We start from the raw sequence: 20636 nt of genomic DNA, 5'->3' as shown, positions 1-20636 counted from the left end.
CAATGACCCCAAATGTCTGAAATCTGACTCGTAAAACTCATGGCAAAACTCATCTCCAATATCTACATAACCATATCATGACCTCAAAATTTTCTTGAACAAATTACCAACTACATTTCTAATTGATAATTAGTCCTTCCAGTATTCTTTCTCCGATTATGTCAACAGTATTTATTTCCCACTTTATTCTTAATGTACACTAAACTTAATAAACACAATGTCTCTAATTACGTAATTTTAACTCTGCATTTTAACCAAAATGTTAATGTTGTAATTTCTGTTTCCTACTGTTTAAATTGTAAAAATATTGACAACTTCCTTAACAATAACATGAAATTAAAAATATACATGAATTATGACAAAAAGTACAGGTTGACTAGCCCTGTTCAGTTCTAATCACTGTTGAGTTTTTCATAAAACTACCATGTATTTACATACAATTCTCAATATCATCTCTGGTATCTGGTATTGAACTAATAAATATGTACATTAAGTGACATAAACTCTGTAAATGTTATTATGAATAACGTGTTTCATAAAGGATTTACCTTCAATATATAAAAGTCTCCAGCTTCTTCTACTACCAATTTGGTTGGCCGCTAGCATTAGCGAGTTAGCTTTCAAAACTATTTACTTCTTTGTTTGGAACACGCGTTTTTTACTCTCAACACATTTACCCATGTTGTCTGTGAGATCTTATTTTTGCACATTACTTTTCACATAAAGTGTTTACTAACCTGTGATATGGAATACAGAGACAGCGCACGTGTTGAGCTGCTGCTGGTAGCATCACAAGAGCATCTTCTTCCTCTACTCCACGCAGTTGGGCGCTACGTTGCCACCTAGTGGACAGTTTGGGAATAAAACTAACTCAAACGAGTTGGAAAGGAGCCATGTAAAATAAAATAAAATACATTTAAGGGATGCCAGTTTTTACTTAAAACAAATTTTCCATAAATTTCAACTTCCATTTTTCTTTTCCATCACAACTTATGGCTTTATCTTCTCCTGATCCACCCCAATTTAAATAAACAAATACTCGGAAATGTAGTTTTAATCATAAATTCTTTAAAATATGTCCTCCATCATGAGAAAAAAAAGCATGAAAACACCAAAAACATGATTTTTATTTGAGTGGGCCTTTAAAGTACTTTTAACGTTTTTTTATTCAACATTTTAACATCAATAACCTAAAAAAATGTAACTTGTTTTGTCTTGATCTATAAACGTTGCTACTCATTGTTTGAGAAATAATTTCTAGCAGTGCAGCTTACCACAAAACTAAACTTAAAAAAAAGTTTTAAAACACATAATTTAGCTAAGTAATAAAGTTATCTTTCTTGGCTGCATTTTAGTTTTCACCCCTCATACTTAAATCAAAATCCAAAAGTTTCTCACATCAAGTCAACGTTTGTCTAGAAGTTTGAGTCTGAATCAAATTTGCTTTTAAAATGTATTGATTCTGGCATTAAAGGTGAAAGAGAACAGGCTGTGAAAGGGTCTTTAACACGGCAACACAAAGTTTGAATAGTCAGGTTTTTTTAAAAATAGAATTTCACATTTTTCCTGGAACACTCAGAGATGAGCTTTCTAACCCTAACTCCTTGTTTTCAGCACACTGGAATCTATCCACTAGTCTCCAAAAGTATGCGACGTATAGCTGAGGGGAAAGACCCAGTGGACTGGCAGCTCCACACATGCGGTATGGCCAACATGATGGCATACCACAGCCTTGGATATGATGACCTGGATGAGCTGATGAAGGAACCAAAACCCTTATATTTCATTCTGGAGCTGATCAGGGTAAAGAGCTTTTCACTCATGTTTTCTATTTAAAGGGAATTTAACAAAATGTGCTCAAAAACTGATTAAAACATGTAAGTGCAGGTGCAGCAGCCCAGTGAATACAACAGGGAATCGTGGGCTCTGAACGACGAGGAGAGACTGAAGGTCGTTCCAGTGCTGCACGGTCAGGGGAATAAACTCTATAAACAGGGACGCTACCAAGAGGCCACGCAGAAGTACAAGGAGGCCATCATCTGCATAAAGAATGTGCAGACAAAGGTGACACCTTTTAGTCTTGTTTTTAATATTTCCAGTGGTCTGTGAGCAGCCGTGAATTCAAAGCGCTTTCTTCTCCAGGAGAAGGCATGGGATGTCCCGTGGCTGAAGCTGGAGAAAATGGCAAACACTTTGACCCTTAACTACTGCCAGTGTCTGCTCCGTATGGAGGAGTACTACGAGGTCATTGAACACACCACGGATATCATCAACCAGCATCCAGGTTGGTGTGAAGTCTTGCTGTAAAAGCATTTTTAGGTCTTCTGAAGAAAAAGAGAGAAATGTCCATTTTTTGAAAATATTTTTAATGCTTTTTTCTACATTTCCTGACTTTTTTTTTCAAAGATTCTAATCAGAAATAGAATTGCAAAAGCTAATTTTGAGACAATATTAGCTTCATAATGTGATATAAAATGGCTGCACAGTAGAACAGTGGTTAGAGCTCGTCTCATAGCAAAAAGGTCTTAGTTTGAAACCCGTCTGGAACCTTTTTGGGGTGAAGCTTGCATGTTCTCCGTGCATGGGTTTACTCCAGGGATTCCAGCTTCCTCCAACAGTCCAAAAACAAATCTTATTGGTTAATTAGTTACTCCAAAGTGCTCATGGCACTGCAACACACAAGTGATGTGTCCAGGATGGACCCTGCTTTCACCCAACATCAGCTGGGAACCGGGATGAGCTTCAGTGACTCAAAACAGATATATCGAGTTAAGAAAATTGATGCTTTGCTGCCCTTAAACATGCATATTAATTATATCCATCCCAGGTCAAGCAAAGGCGTTCTTCTTGCGAGGGAGGGCCCACAGCGAGGTGTGGAATGAGGCGGAGGCTCGGCAGGATTTCAGCAGAGTGTTGGACCTGAACCCTGGAATGAAGAAGGCGGTGAAGAAGGAGCTGGCAGTGCTTGGCATGCGCATGGAAGAGAAGAACCAGGAGGACAAGAACAAATACAAAGGCATGTTCTGACACTAAACTGACTGCAGAGAAGCAGAGAGGACATTTCCCTCTTGTCCTGACCTACACCCTCTGAGAGTTGACAAAACAAATGTCACATCAGAAACTGAAGTAAAAACTTCCCCTTCTGAGTTGTTTGTGTTTTTGTCAATTCAGACAGCTTTAGTTGAGTTTGATTTACAGTTAAAGTGGATATTTTAACAGAGAAATTGATGTTTGAGTTGTTTTCTTGTATTGCTATGATTGTGAAACTTAAAAAAATGTTTCAAAAATAAACAGTTATATGTATGCTGTATATGAATGAACTAAATAATGACATGTTGGTTGTAAAGTTTGCTTAAAAAATGGTTGATGCTCATTTTAATGTATAAAAATTGTGTAAAATAAAAATATATAATCAAAGTTATTGAATATTGTTCATTAACACAAGGAGAAAAGTTATAGTGCACAAAATTTAGGGAAAATGCACCAATTTGAAAAAAACGTGTGAACAAAATAGTCAATTAAACATTAATTGGGAGCATTTTATACACACAGGTAGAATAAAAGGAGCATCCAGATCTCCAGAATGAGCTTCAAACTCAGGATCAAAAACACAAAAAACAGAAATACAGTCTTTTTCCTTATAATGATTGCACAATCTGCTAATGAGGCTGATGTTATATGTGTTTGTGTTATCAATTCAGGAAAAGATAACGTATGTAGAGCTCCAGGTATTCAGTGATCCTGTCGGATCATCAATCCAAGCAGAGCACAGGTTGAGTTTGAGTGACTGTTCTGTCAGCTGGATGTTGATGTTTGGCTCTTCTGGTATCTAATACCCTTCAGTACATTACTCATGTATTGATCATGTGCCCACTTCACTTGGTTGAAATGATCCCTGACAGAAGCTTCCATGTTTAGCTGGAAAAGACTTCCCCCGTTAAGGATTTTAATGTCTTTTTGATTTATGTATAAAGGTCAGGAGGTTTGGAATCAATAAAATTGTTTAAAATTTGACTTTTTTTTCATGAGCTCAAAATAAATCAGAGTACTCATATTTGACCACCAGGTGTCACTGTTTCTACACGTTGGAAGGTTTTCTCAATAGTTTCAGTTTACAGGTTGAGAAATTCCTTTATAGTTATTGTTACACAACAAAGGTTGTGATGCTCTCCAGTTTTTTAGAGACTGTAATTAAATACATTTGAAAATAAAATGTAAAATATTAAGAACTAAAATATTTAAAGTCAAAATAAATGCAAGTATTGCACTTATTGCACTTCCTGAGCCAAAGATTTCAGTTTCAGTTTTGAGTCCAGAAACTATATCCAGTTTATGTCTTTATGAAAATGCCTAAAGATAAATTATTACTGAGAAATAAGAGATAAAAAATATATATATTAAAATAAATTTAAGTGGAAGTTAAATTTAATATACATTCTTCTAATTCTTTTATGTATTTATCACATTTTATTGTACAGCTACTGGGCTACTCCATATTTTATTAGCTTTTAATATACTGTATATTTCATTTGTACATTTTTATTGTTCTTAGTGTTTTTAATTTTTTCCTTGTCACCATGGCCAGAGGACCACAGATGAAAACTACCCTTTTTATGTCTTTTTAAAACCACGTTTCTTCTTTTTTTATTGTGTGGTTTTCTTTTAAATTGCATTGTCCCTTTAAAATAAAATTAAAAAAAGACCCACTCAAAAAAAATAAAAATAAAAATGTTTTCGGTGTTTTTAACATGTTTTGAAGCATCTTTCTTATGATGGATATTTAAAGAAATTTAAGATGAAAGCTGCGTTTCTGAATATTTCTTTATTTAAATTATGCTGAATCAGAGGAGATGAATAAAGCTTGAAGATGCACAAACTACAATTGACATCCATTCTGATGCATCCACTTTGTTTTCCTCATCTTTTTTTTCTTTTTTTGCAGCATAAATATTAAGTTGGGGTTGTGAGGGGCTGTAAGCTAGCTGGAGCAAGTGTAAACAAAGGGATGTTGGGAAGTCCGGGCAGGCTAAATCAGAGGCAAATTTCTGATGAACTCCTGCTGCTCTGCAGAACATATGTCCTAGAAAATTACATTTTTTTACATTTTTGTCTGAAAATGGCAGAATCGTTGTTTCAAGACCACTAGAAATGCTATTACAACTGATCAAAATATGATTGGAGTCTGATTTTAGTTCAAAATCATATCTAGATAATAAATGGCAGAGATTGCTTTGCTGCCAGTCAAAATAATCCAGTCTGGATCATACATAGCTTCTCTGCGATCAGGCTTGATCTGTGCATGTATCATCCCAGAATGACACTTTTAGACATCAGCATATTTGTTTTCTGTAAAAGAAAATATGACAAAGGAAAAACACCAAAGAAACTAATGCAAAAGTGAAGTGAAGGTAGAGTAAATTTTGCAAACCTATCCGCCGGTTTGATGAAAGACATGGAGACTAATGCAAATGCATAAAAGTTTTCGTTCAAAGGAGTACACACAAGCTCGTTCTTAAAAGAAAAGGTGCATCAGCCCCATTCTCACCGCTTTTATCATCAAAACCATTCTGGGGTTGGGAGATCAAAGCTTTGTTCTGAGACTAGATTCTGTCAAGATAATCATGAAATTTACACTTTAGGTTATTTTCAGTGAACATTTCTGACTCTCTTAGATGATTTTAAAAAGCAATATCCCAATTTTTTCACCTGCAGGTGATGGCAGCTCATGAATTTCGTGCTCCTGGTGGACATGAGTTCATTCAATTCAAAATGAGTCTGATGGCTCAAAGAAAAGGAATCACTCTGTGTTTCCGGACTTACTGATACTTTCTTAGGCTGGACGGGTCACCCTCTCCTCAATGTTGTCCAGCTCTTGCCTCATGTTGCAGACTTCAAGCTAGTGCAGCTCCTTCAGGTCATTTAGGCTCTTGAATCACACTCACAAAGGGGTGAAGGTGAAAGGATGAAGGTGCAGATGCATAACTGTGTGTTTGCTTCTAAACTGCAAGAAACTTCTGGTCTCAGCTTTTTTTTAGCCTAATCAGCTCCAATAATGATTTTTTTAACACCTACAGTGAATTTAAAATCCATCTAAGGCTTTGAAATGCTCAGAAATGATCAGACAGGAAGTGACAGATGTAATCTGCAGGTTAGATGATGGTTCTGGCGCCTCTGCTCCTCCTGTGTGAAGTAGATGTCCTCTCAGATGTTGACTCATCTATCAGCTGAGAGTCTCCCTGATCTGGATCACCATCTCCAGCACGGCGTCGACAGCTGACCAGCCCCAGCCTCCAGTTCTTCCCTGCAGGGTTCTCATTTCAGTCCGCAAAAGTGAATATGATGACTCAACTTTCAAACCTAAATGTCCTTATTTCTTTGTATAAATGCAATATTTGGCTTGATGGCAACATGTGTTGGAAGTTCTTAGAATTATTTTCCACCGTATATTGTATTGCTTGACTTGTTATTTTTTATTGTTTCCAATACTAAACTATTTCACTTAACTCTATAAATTTTATTGAATGCTAGATTATACCTTTCTCTTCCTGTTTGTCACCGACAAGCTTCATAAATCCTCTCAGTGTGTCTCGAAGAGAGACTGTTTTGTGTACAATGTTTGTATTTTTTTCTCAGACTTCATTATTTCATCCAAGTTTGTTCTTGTTTGGTATTTTTTAATCTATTTTTTGAATTCCTTCACTATTCTTGGATCAAGTTTTATATTTTTGTCCTGGTGTCTCTTTGTTCAGGTCCCTCCATGGCAGCAAATAGTAATGACTGAACTGTGAGTTACCTTGAATAAAAAAATGTCAGATGAACACCATTAATGTTTCCCAGAATCCACCTGACTTACATGAGATATTTTATTTAAACCTATAAATTATTTAAAAAGGATTGCTACCTCAAATTCAGTATAAAGGATAAACTGGAACAATTATGAGTTCAAACAGGAGGCCTTCACAGAATATCTAAGAGAACTGAGGATACCTGAAGGAACAATTATAAAACTACAACCAGCAAGAGAATGTTTGATTCAACTCTCAAAGACTAAAAAAGTAGAAAAGCAGCATTCGATGCTCTTTCTTGAAGAACCTTATTTTTCAGCGTTTAAATGTTCTCCACATTCACAAATTCACCACAAGGGGGAGCTCTAATCCCACTGAAAAATCCTTCACTGCGCAGCCGCATTTACTCGGTCGTGAGGAGTCAGGGGGTTCATTAAACAGGTAGGGAAGGTATTTTCCCCTCTCTCAAATTGACCATGGGCGTAAATTCAATGCACCACATCTGAAAGATAACAAAGGGAACCAAGCAGTGTGTTATGCCCAGTCAGCTTTAAGGAGACTGGGACATTTAAACACAAACATTCACGCACCAATGAGGAGATGTCCCGTTCAGGGCAGTTTCATTCAGGGATTTCCCTGTCATGCCTCCATCTTACTTCCTCACAGTGAGAGGAGTGCAACCACCGCAGGAGATGAAGCAGATGCTCCTGCTTTTATTGCCTGATGAAGGAGAAATCAACAAAAAAGACACACAAAAAATAATAGTTTGTCTAATTTGCACCTTTTTATAGTGCTCTAATAGTTCTGTGTGTCTCATTCCATGTTTTCCACATTAAAGGACTTATTTGAGTCAAAGCAATGGGCTTTTCTTTGTCTTGTGCAGAAGACACTGATTTATGGCGCTGTGCCTGCGGATATCTCAGACATTGAGCTACAGGGAATTCTGCATAGCAGCACTTTTGGCTGCTGGCTTCCCTCCATGAAGCACTGGTGCTGATGTGGAAAGAGGAGGGGGAGGAGAGAGGAGCAGAGGAAGGCAGCAGGGAGGAGGGCTAGACTCCGCTTCACCCCGCTCCAAAAGGAGTCAACCAGCAAGGATGAAGACGCCAGAAATGACGCCATGTCCTTTCAAAATAAAAGAATGATGCGACGAACTCCCCCCTCAAGTTCCAAACAGGAAGTACCTGCTGGCTCTAAGAAGCCAAACCCCACAGACTTCTATTGAGAATTAAAAGTTATGATGCTTCAATAAAAGCATGTGGTGCCCGCTGGCCCCCACCTCAAGTGTTCAAAACGTTTGAGAGTTTCAGTGGAAGCGGTGTTAACTTCAAACTAGCTCAAGATAAAGAAATACATTGTGACACATATATTTTTTAATTTATCTTTATTTTTCAGTTTTATTAATCGATTGATATTTTGTAAGGCAATCATCTCAGCTGTCGTTCTCACCTGGAAAAATCATATAACGAATTACTGCTTTTCAGGCCTAAAAGTAAAGTCTTACTTCAATTATATTTTGATCTATTTTAAAAGTCTTCGGAGTAGTCTTTTTGTTAAGATTATGCTGTTTTTAGGCAAAAAACGTAAGTCATTTTCTAGGACAACTTTATTAGAAAATTGTTTCTGAGTTTTGAGTAGGACTATAGGATGTAAGCCTCAGCTTATTTTCCATCATCCCTTTGTTTACAGTCTCTCCGCTATCTTAAAATTCTATTTAATTTATAGCCCAATATCACAGTGATTGTCTCTTTTGGCGTGATACAGGTAATTGTAGAAAAACTGAAAGTTGGTCATAAAATATAAATCACAATATTGAGCTCAAATATGTAGCTACTCCATCACATTAAAAAAGCTACAAGAGTATGTTAAAAACACCAAAAACATACTTTTAATTTGAGTCAGTTTTAAGAATAACAGCTGGTCTTCAGCTTTTATTTTGTAAACTTTCTCCACCGGAAGTGGTGTGTTTAAATGAAGAACCTTGACACTGGTCCCAACTTGGGTATAGAGTGGCTGTGCCTCTGCGGCGGATGAGCATCGGGGGAGAAGGACTCGTTTGGGACAGAGCTGCCATCCATCCTGATTTATCCCGATATTTCACCACTTTTCAGTAAACTGACTCAGGAGGAGCTGGATGAGAGCGGGATAGACTGGCTGGATTTATCAGAGGCTCTTGGAGGGTCTGGAAATGACTCTGTCTGTGGATGTGAGAGGAGATGGACAGTGATTGAGTGGGATGAATGACATTTATTCACTGCGTTTATAAGCTCACCGGATGGTTTTTGATCAAGTGGATGAAGAAGTGTTAAACTTTAGGCTATAGATCTAATGGAATGTGTGAGAACCCTAAACTGATTTTTAAAAATATTTTTTAATCAAAATTCCTGCTAGAAGTTAAAGTTGACGATGGCCATTAACACTGACGCCGACTTCCAGAAGTCCGCCCTGGGTGAGGGCGGAGGTGGCGCCCCCCCTGCGGACTTCCAGGAGACGGAGAAACTCTTGGCGGTGACCAGCGAGCCCGGAGGAAACGGGACGAGGGGGTCCAGCTCGTTCACCGTCAACACGGCCGGCGATAAGGACCTAGAGGCCGACCAGAACGGCCACAGCGTCGCTCTGAGGTCGGGCTCCGCCGGGCAGCTGGCCGCCGCCGCCCCCCTCTCCCCGTCCAAGGTGAGCCTGAGCCGCTCCTCCACCGGGAACGCCACCGTGCCGGAGACCCCCGAGCCCAAGGATTACCTCATCCTAGTCATCCTGTCCTGCTTCTGCCCGGTTTGGCCAGTCAGCATCGTAGCTCTGGTCTACTCCATCATGGTGAGCATCACTTTCTTAACAATGTGCTCAATAATACATTCATATAAAGTTTGAATGTTAAAGATTTGCAAGAAGGTGCATTGAAGTCCCTCTCCTGCTATATTTTTACACTGTAAAAGATTCCCAGAGGTCTTTTAGTTGTAATTATGCTGTTTTTGGTGGCGGGAGTTTGCCAGAAATTCGCCTCTTAGTTGTGGGTGGGACTGTTCCCCCGAGGAAGGAAGCCACCCCTGATATCCCATCATTCCTTTGTTTAATTACACTCTCTCCCTCTAGCTTACAACGTCTTAAAATCAATTTTTTTTTCACCACGATCAATGTAATTCCAGAGGATTTTGAAGGAGAAAGGCAGCTCTTTCATAAACTGACAATTTTTATAAAAGATTTGTTTATGACCCGACTTTTTTCAATTTTAAAAGAAACTGATCACAAGATATTTGTAATATTACTAAATTCACATTCAACATATTTGTATTTTATTTTTTATTCTAATCAATTATTTTTTTTATATATATATTAGAACAAATTCTTTTTTAGAACTTAAAATGAACTCATACTCATACATATTGGGAATATTTGAGTACTTTGATCTCGTTACAACCCTATTGACAACTAAACCGTCACATTTAAAGGAAGGTCCTTAAAAAAGATCAATCCGACCGAAATAATCACATTTTAAAGCGGTTTGATTTGATCTAAGCCTATGAAACAAGTTTATGAGCAGTTGAACCACACCCCAAATAAACATAAAGAGCATTGTTTCACTCTGGTTTCAGACTACTTTCTGATCTCAAGTCAGATACTGTCTCTCTACCATCTCCTGCTCTAAAGGCTGAGGCAAAGTTTCAGGATCCTAATAAGGATGCTGCAATGTGCCAAGAGACACAGAAACTCCACCCAGCAGCTTCACAAGATATGCTAGTGGAGGCACAAAGGTGTGTTGGGCTATTTGCATAATCCATGCTCAAATTGCAGCAGATGCACAAAGCAAGTACCTCCTGCAGCAGTGAAAAGTTAATGTTAAACCTTACATTTATTTCAGTTTGTTTTACAGAAGAAACTAATAATCAAACAGACAATTTCTCAACTCAAACTGAAGTTTTATACTTTCCAATGTTTTGTAAATGTCTGTGTACCAACTGCATAAACTCCTCCAGTGCTCTTGTGTTGAAAAAAAATAAAGTTTTCATTTTCAGGACATGTAAACATGGCAAAAGCATAAATACAATAGTGTTTGGTGGATCATGTTCTTGTTGTAGTAACTCTTTCATACAACAAATCATCTACAGAGAACGGTGTTTTATTTTCGTGTCATTTGTGCTACATATGAAGGAACACACATTTAGTGGGACGAGCTGCTGAGCTGAGTGTGTGGGTTGGCTATTTTTTTCTGAAAACGTCCAAATGTTTTCAGACAATTGTTTGAGCTTCTGGTGCTTCTAGTTTTGTACCTGATGGGCACCTGATGTAGTAGTAAGTAGGAACCTTTATTTAACCAGATAAAAACCCGTTGAGATCAGGATCTCTTTTTCAAGGGTGACCTGGCCAAGAGGTCGGCAGCACACGTCTCATGGGCCTTGCTATGGGAATCTGTCGGTGTCTGCTCCATGCCACAGTTGACTGATTTGGATAAAGCCCATTTGATAAGAAAACTTGAGGCTAGAGTTCCTCAAAACCAAAGTGTAGCATTGTTTGGAGGGAACCATACAATCTGTAAACTGAAGGCCATGTTGTAAATGATGAGAGAGGTCAGAGACAGACGGCAATGTGGGAATGCCAAGAAGAACAGGGATCCCCTTAAAATACGGATTCTTCACCATGTACCCATTTAGATTAAGTTGTTTAAGACGTTTCATTGCTGGTTCAGTGGCCAACACAACCACTTTGACTGACTAGTAGTTGAAGAACAAGATAGCATCCCACAGCAATTTGTGACCACACTGATCACTGGCATGATGATGTGTTTTCAGACTTCAGTCATTCATTCTTATTCGGTGCTGGGTTGCAGGTGTAGCCATCCAAACAGAAATACCCAGACCACACTTTCCTCAAAATTTGTGTCCAGCTCTGCCAGGAGGACCCTGGAACTCCCAGGCCTTCCAAGGGACACAATCCCTCAAGCATTGCTTGGATTTTCCAAGGGGGTTTCTCCCAGCAAATTATGTCCAGAACATGCTTCTTGGGAGGCCTCCAAGAGGCATTTGACAGAGAGGCCTCAGCCACCTCAACTGGCTTCTTTTGATCTGGTGGACTAGTGACTCCTCTTTAAGCTCCTCCCTGTTAATCCAGTCTGTCTCCCTCTGTCTAAGGGACTGCCTAGTCACTCTGTGGAGGATATTAATTTCAGCAGTGTGAATTTGAGATCTCATTCTGTCCACTGGGATCCAAAACTAATGATGATAGGTGCACTTAAGTTGGCTTAAGCATCATGTTTGTTATAGACAAATTGTCAATGGTATACAGGTCCAATGGCGAGGCACAGCCTGGGTTCAGGGAAGCCATTCTTTCTGACCACATCCTTCCAGATATTGATATTTGTCCCCATGGGCATTTAAGTTTCCCATTAGAATAAAACACTTTTTATCAGTATCTCCAAGATGGTCATACTGCTGTTCACCCTAAACCACAATAAGAGACAGGGGTGCAGGGATGCAACTCTCTGAGTAACCTGGGTGAACCTTAACACATGATGGCTGGGCGACTATGAGAATGGCTGCCACCTCTCACCAGGGGTAACTCAGGAGACGAGAAGTCCAATCCCTCTCAGTGAATACCAGACCCCAAACTTCAGGTACAGGTGAATCCAACTCTAGCCAGTTCCTCTCAGCCTCCCACATAAGCACTGGCTACTTCCCACTAAGTGAGGTGATATTCCATGCCCCAGTGGTTAGAGCCCATTACTGAAGAAAGGGCCAAGAAGGTACTCGCCCTTGAGCACTACCCACATCACATGGCACCAGCCCCTTATGGTCCTTCTGACAGGAAGATGATCCCACATTTTCTTTTAGGGCTAAGCAGAACCGGGCCTGTGGTTAACTCCCCAAAAATCTGTCGCATTTAGGTGTTAAGATGTGGTGGAAAGGATTCTTGAGATAGTTTTTGTCCAAACTTGTCTTAAAACTTTGAAAAGCTTTGCCAGCGCCTGTATGTAATTTTTAAAAGGTGGAAGCAATCATTGTCAGACATTTCTGTTTTATATTCCCTGCATTAAAAAAATCCCCAGGATTTTTTTTTTATTTTTCTTAATGTGACATAGACAACATCAAGTTTTTTTAAGTCAAATTTTGAGTTTAATGGACTTCCTATAATGTCATGTGTTTTTAGTGCAAAACATTAACAACAACAAAAACTATTTTAAAATATAATATTTTGCAAGGAGTTATGTTTTTTTTTAAACAAATAGTGAAAGCAACATGTAAATCACCAGTTATTCCACGATGTTTAGAAAAACTATTTTAATAAATGAAGAAACAAGGAAATCCTAACATGAAAGTTGCAATAATTTAAACATAAATTTTAAGCTATGATTCCATCTAACTTTTACATCTGACTCTGAACAGAAACCACAGAGAAAGAAGGAAAGCACAGTGCAGTAAACCCATTGTCTCAGTAACAGTCCTCCTGTAGCACGACACACCAAAGGGAATATCAGTCTGTATCCACAGGAAAGCCTGCTCTTCCCTCTGCCTATCGTCAGACTCACTGACATTCACAATTCAGCTTAGCGCTGATAGGGAACGGCTTTGACAGAGGGCACAAGAAAGAAAAGTGAAGGGGGAAGAAACTGGAGCTGGCCACTAATTCAATAGAAGGCGAGAGAAGTCAATTTAGTTTCTCTGTGGAGGGCAGATTGCAGGAGTTAGCCAACTATGTGGCAGAGATCAGCATTCTCCCTTCTTTCCTGGGGGCATGGAAAGGAGATACGGGCATCCCAAGGAAGATCAAAACATCGTTCACAAGGGCAGATGAGTAGGAAGAGACAGTAAATGGCCATAAGGTAATTCCTCCCCCTCGGTTCTGGAGAACTGAATCAGATTGCCATGTAGATGTCAGATAAGAGCGAGTGAGTCAAAACAGGAAAACAGAAGAATTGCTGTGAACAAATGAATCAAAAGTAATGTGGTTGATGCCACATTATACAGCTTAAGAGTGCAAGAGCACCACTAAGTGCTAACACTCCCACAGCCCAAGTGAAATAGATCCTTCAGAAGAGCTGAGCAGAGAAATGCAGAAATTACATCACTGCAGGGAAGAGAGGGGGAAACTTTCTAGACTTTGAAAAAACTTTTTCAAGATGAAAGAATGAGGAAAAAGTTAGGAAGTTTTAAACTGATCATTCAAACCTATAAAGATCTAAAACAACAATTTAGAACCACAGTAAGGTGGGTTTTGTTTAAAGGGCCTATGCTTTTCTTAAGGCTTTTCAAGAAAACAATATCCATAAATATGATCATATATTATCTTTGGAACAATAAAAAACACATGATTTATGAAATATGAGTTATTTTCCTGAGTTTTTTTTCTACCTTGAGGTAAGACAGCTTGATCTGAGGCACCACCTTTCACTGCTTGTGGGTGCCGTCATCCCAGAGCCGTCCTCAGCAACGTTCCTGTGTTTCACCCACAAAAACAAACAACATACGAAATTTTGCAAAGATGGATGTGCATATTGTGTGTCTGCCTTTAGCAGCCCTGGCCATCACTATAGACATTGTAGTGATGGCCAGGGCTAGCGGCTGAGCTAGCTAAGCGGTGAAGCTAGCAGCTGAGCACCTCTAACTTTGCTGCTCAGCTAGCGGTGCTCAGCTGCTAGCTTCACAGAGAAATCAGGTGCTTGTGTTAGCCTGGATGGCGGTTCTGGCAGCACACACTTTTCCTGAATGGGGCGGTTCTCACGTTGTGACATCAGCTCGTGAGGACCTGCTTGTTTTTGTGGGTTGGGAGGGGCTGGTGCTCAGAGTGCAGGTTTTTAGAGGAATTCTCAGAAATGCATGAATATATCAAAATACCACTTTGAGGTTGTTTTTAGTGAGGAATGAACTATATAATACACTTAAGAACTCAAAAAGTTGATTTTAAATGGTATTGACCCTTTAAGCTATCAATGTTGTTCAGAAATTTTTAACACTTGTATGCTGCCTGGCTGTTAGAAATGAGGAAATTAGAGAATCAGAGCTTAGTTTGTATGGACATCTTGGGGGCAACACCCTGTTCTCTTGGCATTTGTGTGCAGTAAATAAAGAGCCAGGCACCTTGCTAATGATTGCCACACTCTTTTTTTTACGACGCCCCTTCAGGTAACCACACTAGCCTCGATGGAACTGCAAAACACACCTACTCTCTCTTTACACGACGCTCAACACAAAAATCGTCCGTAAGGCACAAGAAGCACTAATGATGTTTTCCAACCTGTTATCAGTTAATCTATGGATTCAAAAGTTGACAATAGTCTCAGTGCTGGTTGGTGACATGGTTCGTGCTGCCACACAAAACATATCAGAGAAACAGAGAGCTGTTTTGTGAGATCACATGGAAATCACAGACAAAAAAAACATCTTAAGATCTTCAAGCAGCTTTATGCTCGTGTGACTACAGCTGCAAACTGGACTGCAGCCAAGCAGCTTGGATGTGTCTGCAAAAAGAATGATTGGTGACACATGATTATATAAGCAACCCATTCCTCCAAAGACTTCCAATATTAAGGTCAAGGTACATCAGATTGCTAATGTCAGAAAACTACTCTCAGTCACAGGTCAAAACTCACATGGCTAAAAAAACCAAAGAATTTCTAAGAGCAAAACATTGACCTGCTCTAAGGTGGCATTTTATGAGATCTCAACCCTCTAAAGATCTAAAAGCCCTGATCTACATCCCATTCAGTGAAAGTAGTTGAAATGTGGAGCAGATACCCTGCAAAACCCTAACAGTTAGCATATGAAGAGTATTATGTGCAAAAGTCTCATTTAAAGGTAGTTTTAAATGCTTTCAAATCAAGGTAAGTATGTCAGTTTTGTCCAGGGTTGTTTCATTTGTTTTTTTTCTAAACGATATTGTTAAACAGAATTTTAAACATCTGTTTCTCTTTGGTACATTTAATTAAAAAAAAAGGTTTTCCAACTTTTTTGCAGGATGTCTCGCCTGTGACCTTATGTTATCTTAAAATAATAGACAAAGCAGCCTTAAGTGTTATAACCACATTGGTCTTTGCATTTGCATTAAGCTACTGCAGAAAAAGTTAGACATTTTCTTCATTTTCTATTTACACCATTTAAAATACCACCAAGGAGAAACAAGTGCATCCTGACCAAAAAATATATAACTCTAACAAATGTAATTTTCCACAATTTATTTGTGGGAAAAAGTATGAAAAAAACCCTAAAGACTGGTTGTGTTTTCATTTGAACTCAGGTGTTTAACTATGCAGGAGTCTGCACGTACTAGCAGATTGCACATCGCTAACATCAGGAAAAAAATGTACATTCGTCATCATTTACCACCTCTCCCATAAACAGGACCCCCTAAAAGCTACCTTCCAGCTGGCTGTCACCACAAATTCCCTGACAGATGATTCTGCAGGAAAGGCGTGTGGCTTGCATACAAATGTGGCAGTCAATTTTTGAGTACTGTAGAGGGAGGTGTTGAAGGTCTTTTATGCCTTTTTTCATTTTGGGGGAATGCCAGAATTGCATATCGCCGTTCAGATATGCCTGTGACTTTTTCTTCATTTATTTCTCTAACTGTTAATCTTGTAGAGAATGTCTCGTTTCATTGATTGTAAATATCCGGACATCCACTAACTCTCAAGTCTTCATGTTGTATTTGAATCATAGATTTCCTTCTGTAAATATGTTATTCCAATCCAAATGGGTAACAACCCACTCTAAAAATATACATTTTTGTAAATTTGTTTGAACAGATCCTCTTGAGTGTTTAGTGAGATAGACTAAAACTCTGAAACATGAATCTTGACTATCTAAATGAGGCTGTCTGACAGAGGTCCATTGTTGCACTAATGCAACACGACGTTTACTATTCCACCCCTGTGCTTGAGGGTCTCTAGTTGTGGGATGGCTCAGCCCAATTCATCCATCCATCCATCCATCCATGTTCTTAACCTGCTGTGTCCCTTTTGGCTCATGAAGTTACCAGTGGCATTTCCAGGTACCATTGGGTGAAGGGAGGGTACACCCTGATTGCCCGTCTATCACAGGGCACACAGTCAGAGACTTTAGAGTATGGGTGCTCATTACGTTGATCACAATCGACCGAAGGATGTGATGTCAGATTGCGGGTCATCAAGAATACATAGGCAAAAATATATATATATATTTGTATATTTTTTAAAATGACTTCAGCAAATTGCAAACATTCCTGAAACCCAATTCCTTTGTAGCGGTGGTAGGTTTTCCCACACTTCTATGGTAAAAAAAATCTGTGTTTGAATCCTGCAATTTATGGTTTTAATTTTTTAAAGTTCAGTTCAGTTCAAAGCATTTATTTCAGACATGTAAAAGAATGTAGAGCAACAAATAAGAAAATCCTAGAAACAACAAAAGTCTGAAAGGGAGTGAGAAAAAGAAAAAAAATTGTATAAATTCTCACTCCTGTACATTATATCAATATATTCCTTAGTCCAGTACACCCAAAGTTAAAGTTCAGTGCCATAGCTAAAAGTACATAATATTACAAATATACATGTAAACACATGCAAGTCGTTATTCCACAAACACAATCTCATTTTATAAATACATAGTTGCTGTCCATTAGGCATAAAGAATACATGACTTTTTAAGAATATCTTTTTTAATACAAGTATTAAACCAAAGGTTTAATAGACTGGATTTATTTGTGTTGTAACTATGTATTACAAAAAAAAAAATAAACTCATGCCTATTAAAAAAAGATATTCTAATGCTCTTTAAACCTTTAAAGTTTCTAGAGCAGGGGAGTCAAACTCAGTCGCACAAGGGGCCAAAATCCAAAACACACCTTAGTTTGCAAACCAAACAGGATAAATGTTTATTGAACAAACTAAAACTACAATTTTGTAACCGAAACTTTCTTAACATAATAATGAACTAGATATATAGCATAACCTGCAATAATGCTAGTGTGAATGCTGTAAGCTGAATTCGGCAGCTGAACATGCTAGTGCTGATAGCTGAAGATGCTGAAGTTGATAGCTGAAAACATTGAAACTTATAGCTGAAAATCCAGAAGTTGATAGCTGAAAACCCTAAAGGTGAAAGCTGAAAACACGGAAGCTAATGGCTGAAAACGCTAAAGTTGATAGCTGAAAACATTAAAGCTATTAGCTGAAAACCCTAAAGTTGATAGCTGAAAACACTGAAGCTAATGACTGAAAACACTCAAGTTGATAGCTGAAAATGCTAAAGTTGATAGCTGAAAACATTAAAGATATTAGCTGAAAACCCTAAAGTTGATAGCTGAAAACACTGAAGCTAATGACTGAAAACACTCAAGTTGATAGCTGAAAACACTGAAGCTAATGACTGAAAACACTCAAGTTGATAGCTGAAAATGCTAAAGTTGATAGCTGAAAACGCTGAAGCTGATAGCCAGCTAAAATATTAGCTAAATGCCAAATTAGCCTAAAAAAACAAAAACAAAAAAACGTAGGTTAGCCAAAACAGCTATTTCACATATTACTGAAAAATAGCTAAACTTCTAAATAGCCTAAAAAGCAGAAAAAATCCTTAATTAGCCAAAACAGCTAGCATGTTGCTTAAATATTAGCTAAACTCCAAAACAGCCAAAAAATCTTAGTAAATGCCAAAATAGTCCAGAAAACTAACAGAATGTCAATTTTAAAAACTCCAAAACCATAACTTTTTAACATAAGTATGAATTACAAAAAGAGAGCATTATTATTCCAGAATAAATCAACGTAAACCTTAAATAACTTTTAATATTTTACTCTCCATTAAAATATATTTTGTCAAAATTATACAAGTTAAAAATTAAGTCATGATAACATCTGGTCATTAAAAACAATAAAATAAAATGATCTGGAGGGCCGGATATAATTACCTGGAGGGCCGGACCCGGCCCCTGGGCCTTGATTTTGACATGTGATCTAGAGAATTATCTTGATGTTTTTGATTAATAATTATAGTATAATGTGTTAATTAATTTAGCAAAAATTAAAAATAGTCAACAAAATGCTAAAGGTTGATGCAGGATTCAGACTCAGGTCCTTTTGATGAAATCTTGGAGTGTATTACTTGATGAAGAAAGCCAGCTCACAATGCTAAGTGCAGAGCTCACTCAGGTTATCACAAAATATTTGTTCATCCATTATTTTTTTTACAGTTTTTAAACATTCTTTGGTCGTCTTTCCACAGATCAAAAACCTGCTTTGTAGGTTCGTGGTGACCTAAAATTGTCCCTTTGATGTGAGTGTTTTTGTATGTGGTCCTGCAATAGACTAGTGATCCATCCAGAGGGAATTCTGCCTTTTCTCTGCATAAAGCAAGTATGGAAGATGGATGGAACTAACTCTTAATAAAAACTGGTAATTCTAATGCAATCAAAACCTTTTAACTTATCACCCTGACCTGAACGGTGCATTGTTTATATTTAATGTTGCTCCTTTCCATGAGGCTGCTGGTGGTTTTCCATTATTCATGACAGGAGAGAGGCTGGAGCATTTACTTCCTCATCAGCCTCAACCCACTTTTACTGAACTCAGAAGACATGGCAGAGAGAGGATGAAGGTGTGCCGTCTTTAAGAATGCATAGCTGCTGTGTTCAGACAGTCAACACTTTTGAGGAAAGAATTTCTCTTTCTGCAAGACAAACATGGCACGGCGTACTCTTACTTAAATCCATACAGATCCAATGGAGGGTGATTCCCACCAACACGCACATGCAGACACACAAACCTCCTGACAGTCGAGAGCCTATCAAACCACATGAACCGGTTTTATTAAAACAAAAAATATATTGCTGAAGGTGTCTTACAGCTCACAGTTTTTCTTCTCTTGGGGGAAATATGTTACCTACTTATTAAACCCCCTCATTTCATTGGTCTTCTCCGTCTAAGCAGACGGATCAGGGCCGTTTTCTAAAAGGAACTTGCATTGATTTAAGGTGCTGATGCAGCTATCCTGTGTGATGTGAGCCCAGATCAATGCAGGCTCCCAGGGGGACTCAGCTCCACTTTGCAGCAGTCCTGGGGAAGGAACGCCGAGCATGTCACTGCTCACAACACAAGGGATAAAATATGGTCACCTTTTATTTGCTGTGTTGGACTAATTTATGCAGTTATTTCTAAACCATGACACGATATCTTTATTACCTTAGCCTGTTTTCCTAGAATTACAGTTTCAGATTTTAGTTTTGTTTTTTTCTTTTATTTAAATCCAATTGGGAATTTTAGCATTTACATCTAGTTTTTAATGTGATTAAAAAATAAACTTAAGTATAAAAATATATTTTTTTGAGGATTTATTGGGGATTTAACAAAAAAAATACACGAATAAACCGTCTATGATGTGCACCAAGGGATTAGACTATTTGGAAACTTATACAATAACTGACCGAGATTCTGCACTTTAAGGTGATTTTGCTGCTTTTTCTTCTTAAAATGCAACTTTCACATTTTTGGTGTAAGTAGTTCCTGAGTTCTGAGGCCTCTCTCTTTATGAGATGTTAAATCATTTTGCTTTAAAATTAAATATATTTATCAATTTGTATGCACACACAATATTTTAAAGTATCTCTCTTGTTTAAATGAGGAAAGAGAATCTAATAAATTCACATCTATAAAGACTAGCAAGGATGGTCCATAGCAGATTTTTTTTAAGTATCGCCAAGACTAGTTCAAGATTTTTCAACGTTTATCCAAGAAGCTTTCTAAATTCTGAATTGAGAAATCTCGTTGGATGAGAAGCGAAACATCGTCAGCATAGAAAATAGTCCAGATTAACAATGAAACATATGGAGCTCCCAAAGGGACATCAAAGTAGAAAAAAAATTGAAGTAAAAAAAAAAAAAAAATCTTTTTTTTTACTT

At 38.1% G+C, this 20636-nt stretch overlaps 2 protein-coding genes and 1 long non-coding RNA gene across 3 annotated transcripts in view; 2 read left to right on the top strand and 1 right to left on the bottom strand.

Moving 5' to 3' along the window:
• LOC118599492 overlaps positions 1 to 826 on the bottom strand; it is a 2780-nt gene extending 1954 nt beyond the window's left edge. The window contains exon 1 of the long non-coding RNA XR_004948871.1: positions 738 to 826. This is a non-coding gene — a long non-coding RNA (uncharacterized LOC118599492). The remainder of the gene's footprint in view (positions 1 to 737) is intronic.
• The window catches only part of aipl1 (aryl hydrocarbon receptor interacting protein-like 1), a 7122-nt gene extending 3520 nt beyond the window's left edge, over positions 1 to 3602 (top strand). The window contains exons 3-6 of the mRNA XM_024276509.2: positions 1615 to 1803; positions 1888 to 2064; positions 2143 to 2284; positions 2828 to 3602. Of these exons, the coding sequence (XP_024132277.1) occupies positions 1615 to 1803; positions 1888 to 2064; positions 2143 to 2284; positions 2828 to 3027 (708 nt within the window). The 3' untranslated portion in view covers positions 3028 to 3602. The remainder of the gene's footprint in view (positions 1 to 1614; positions 1804 to 1887; positions 2065 to 2142; positions 2285 to 2827) is intronic.
• A 5162-nt stretch (positions 3603 to 8764) lies between these two features.
• trarg1a (trafficking regulator of GLUT4 (SLC2A4) 1a) overlaps positions 8765 to 20636 on the top strand; it is a 19395-nt gene continuing 7523 nt past the window's right edge. The window contains exon 1 of the mRNA XM_024278047.2: positions 8765 to 9599. Within this exon, the coding sequence (XP_024133815.1) occupies positions 9192 to 9599 (408 nt within the window). The 5' untranslated portion in view covers positions 8765 to 9191. The remainder of the gene's footprint in view (positions 9600 to 20636) is intronic.

The sequence above is a fragment of the Oryzias melastigma genome, linkage group LG13 (assembly GCF_002922805.2).
Source record: "Oryzias melastigma strain HK-1 linkage group LG13, ASM292280v2, whole genome shotgun sequence".
NCBI classification, from domain to species: domain Eukaryota; kingdom Metazoa; phylum Chordata; class Actinopteri; order Beloniformes; family Adrianichthyidae; genus Oryzias; species Oryzias melastigma.
This window is presented reverse-complemented; position numbering and strand designations above follow the sequence as displayed.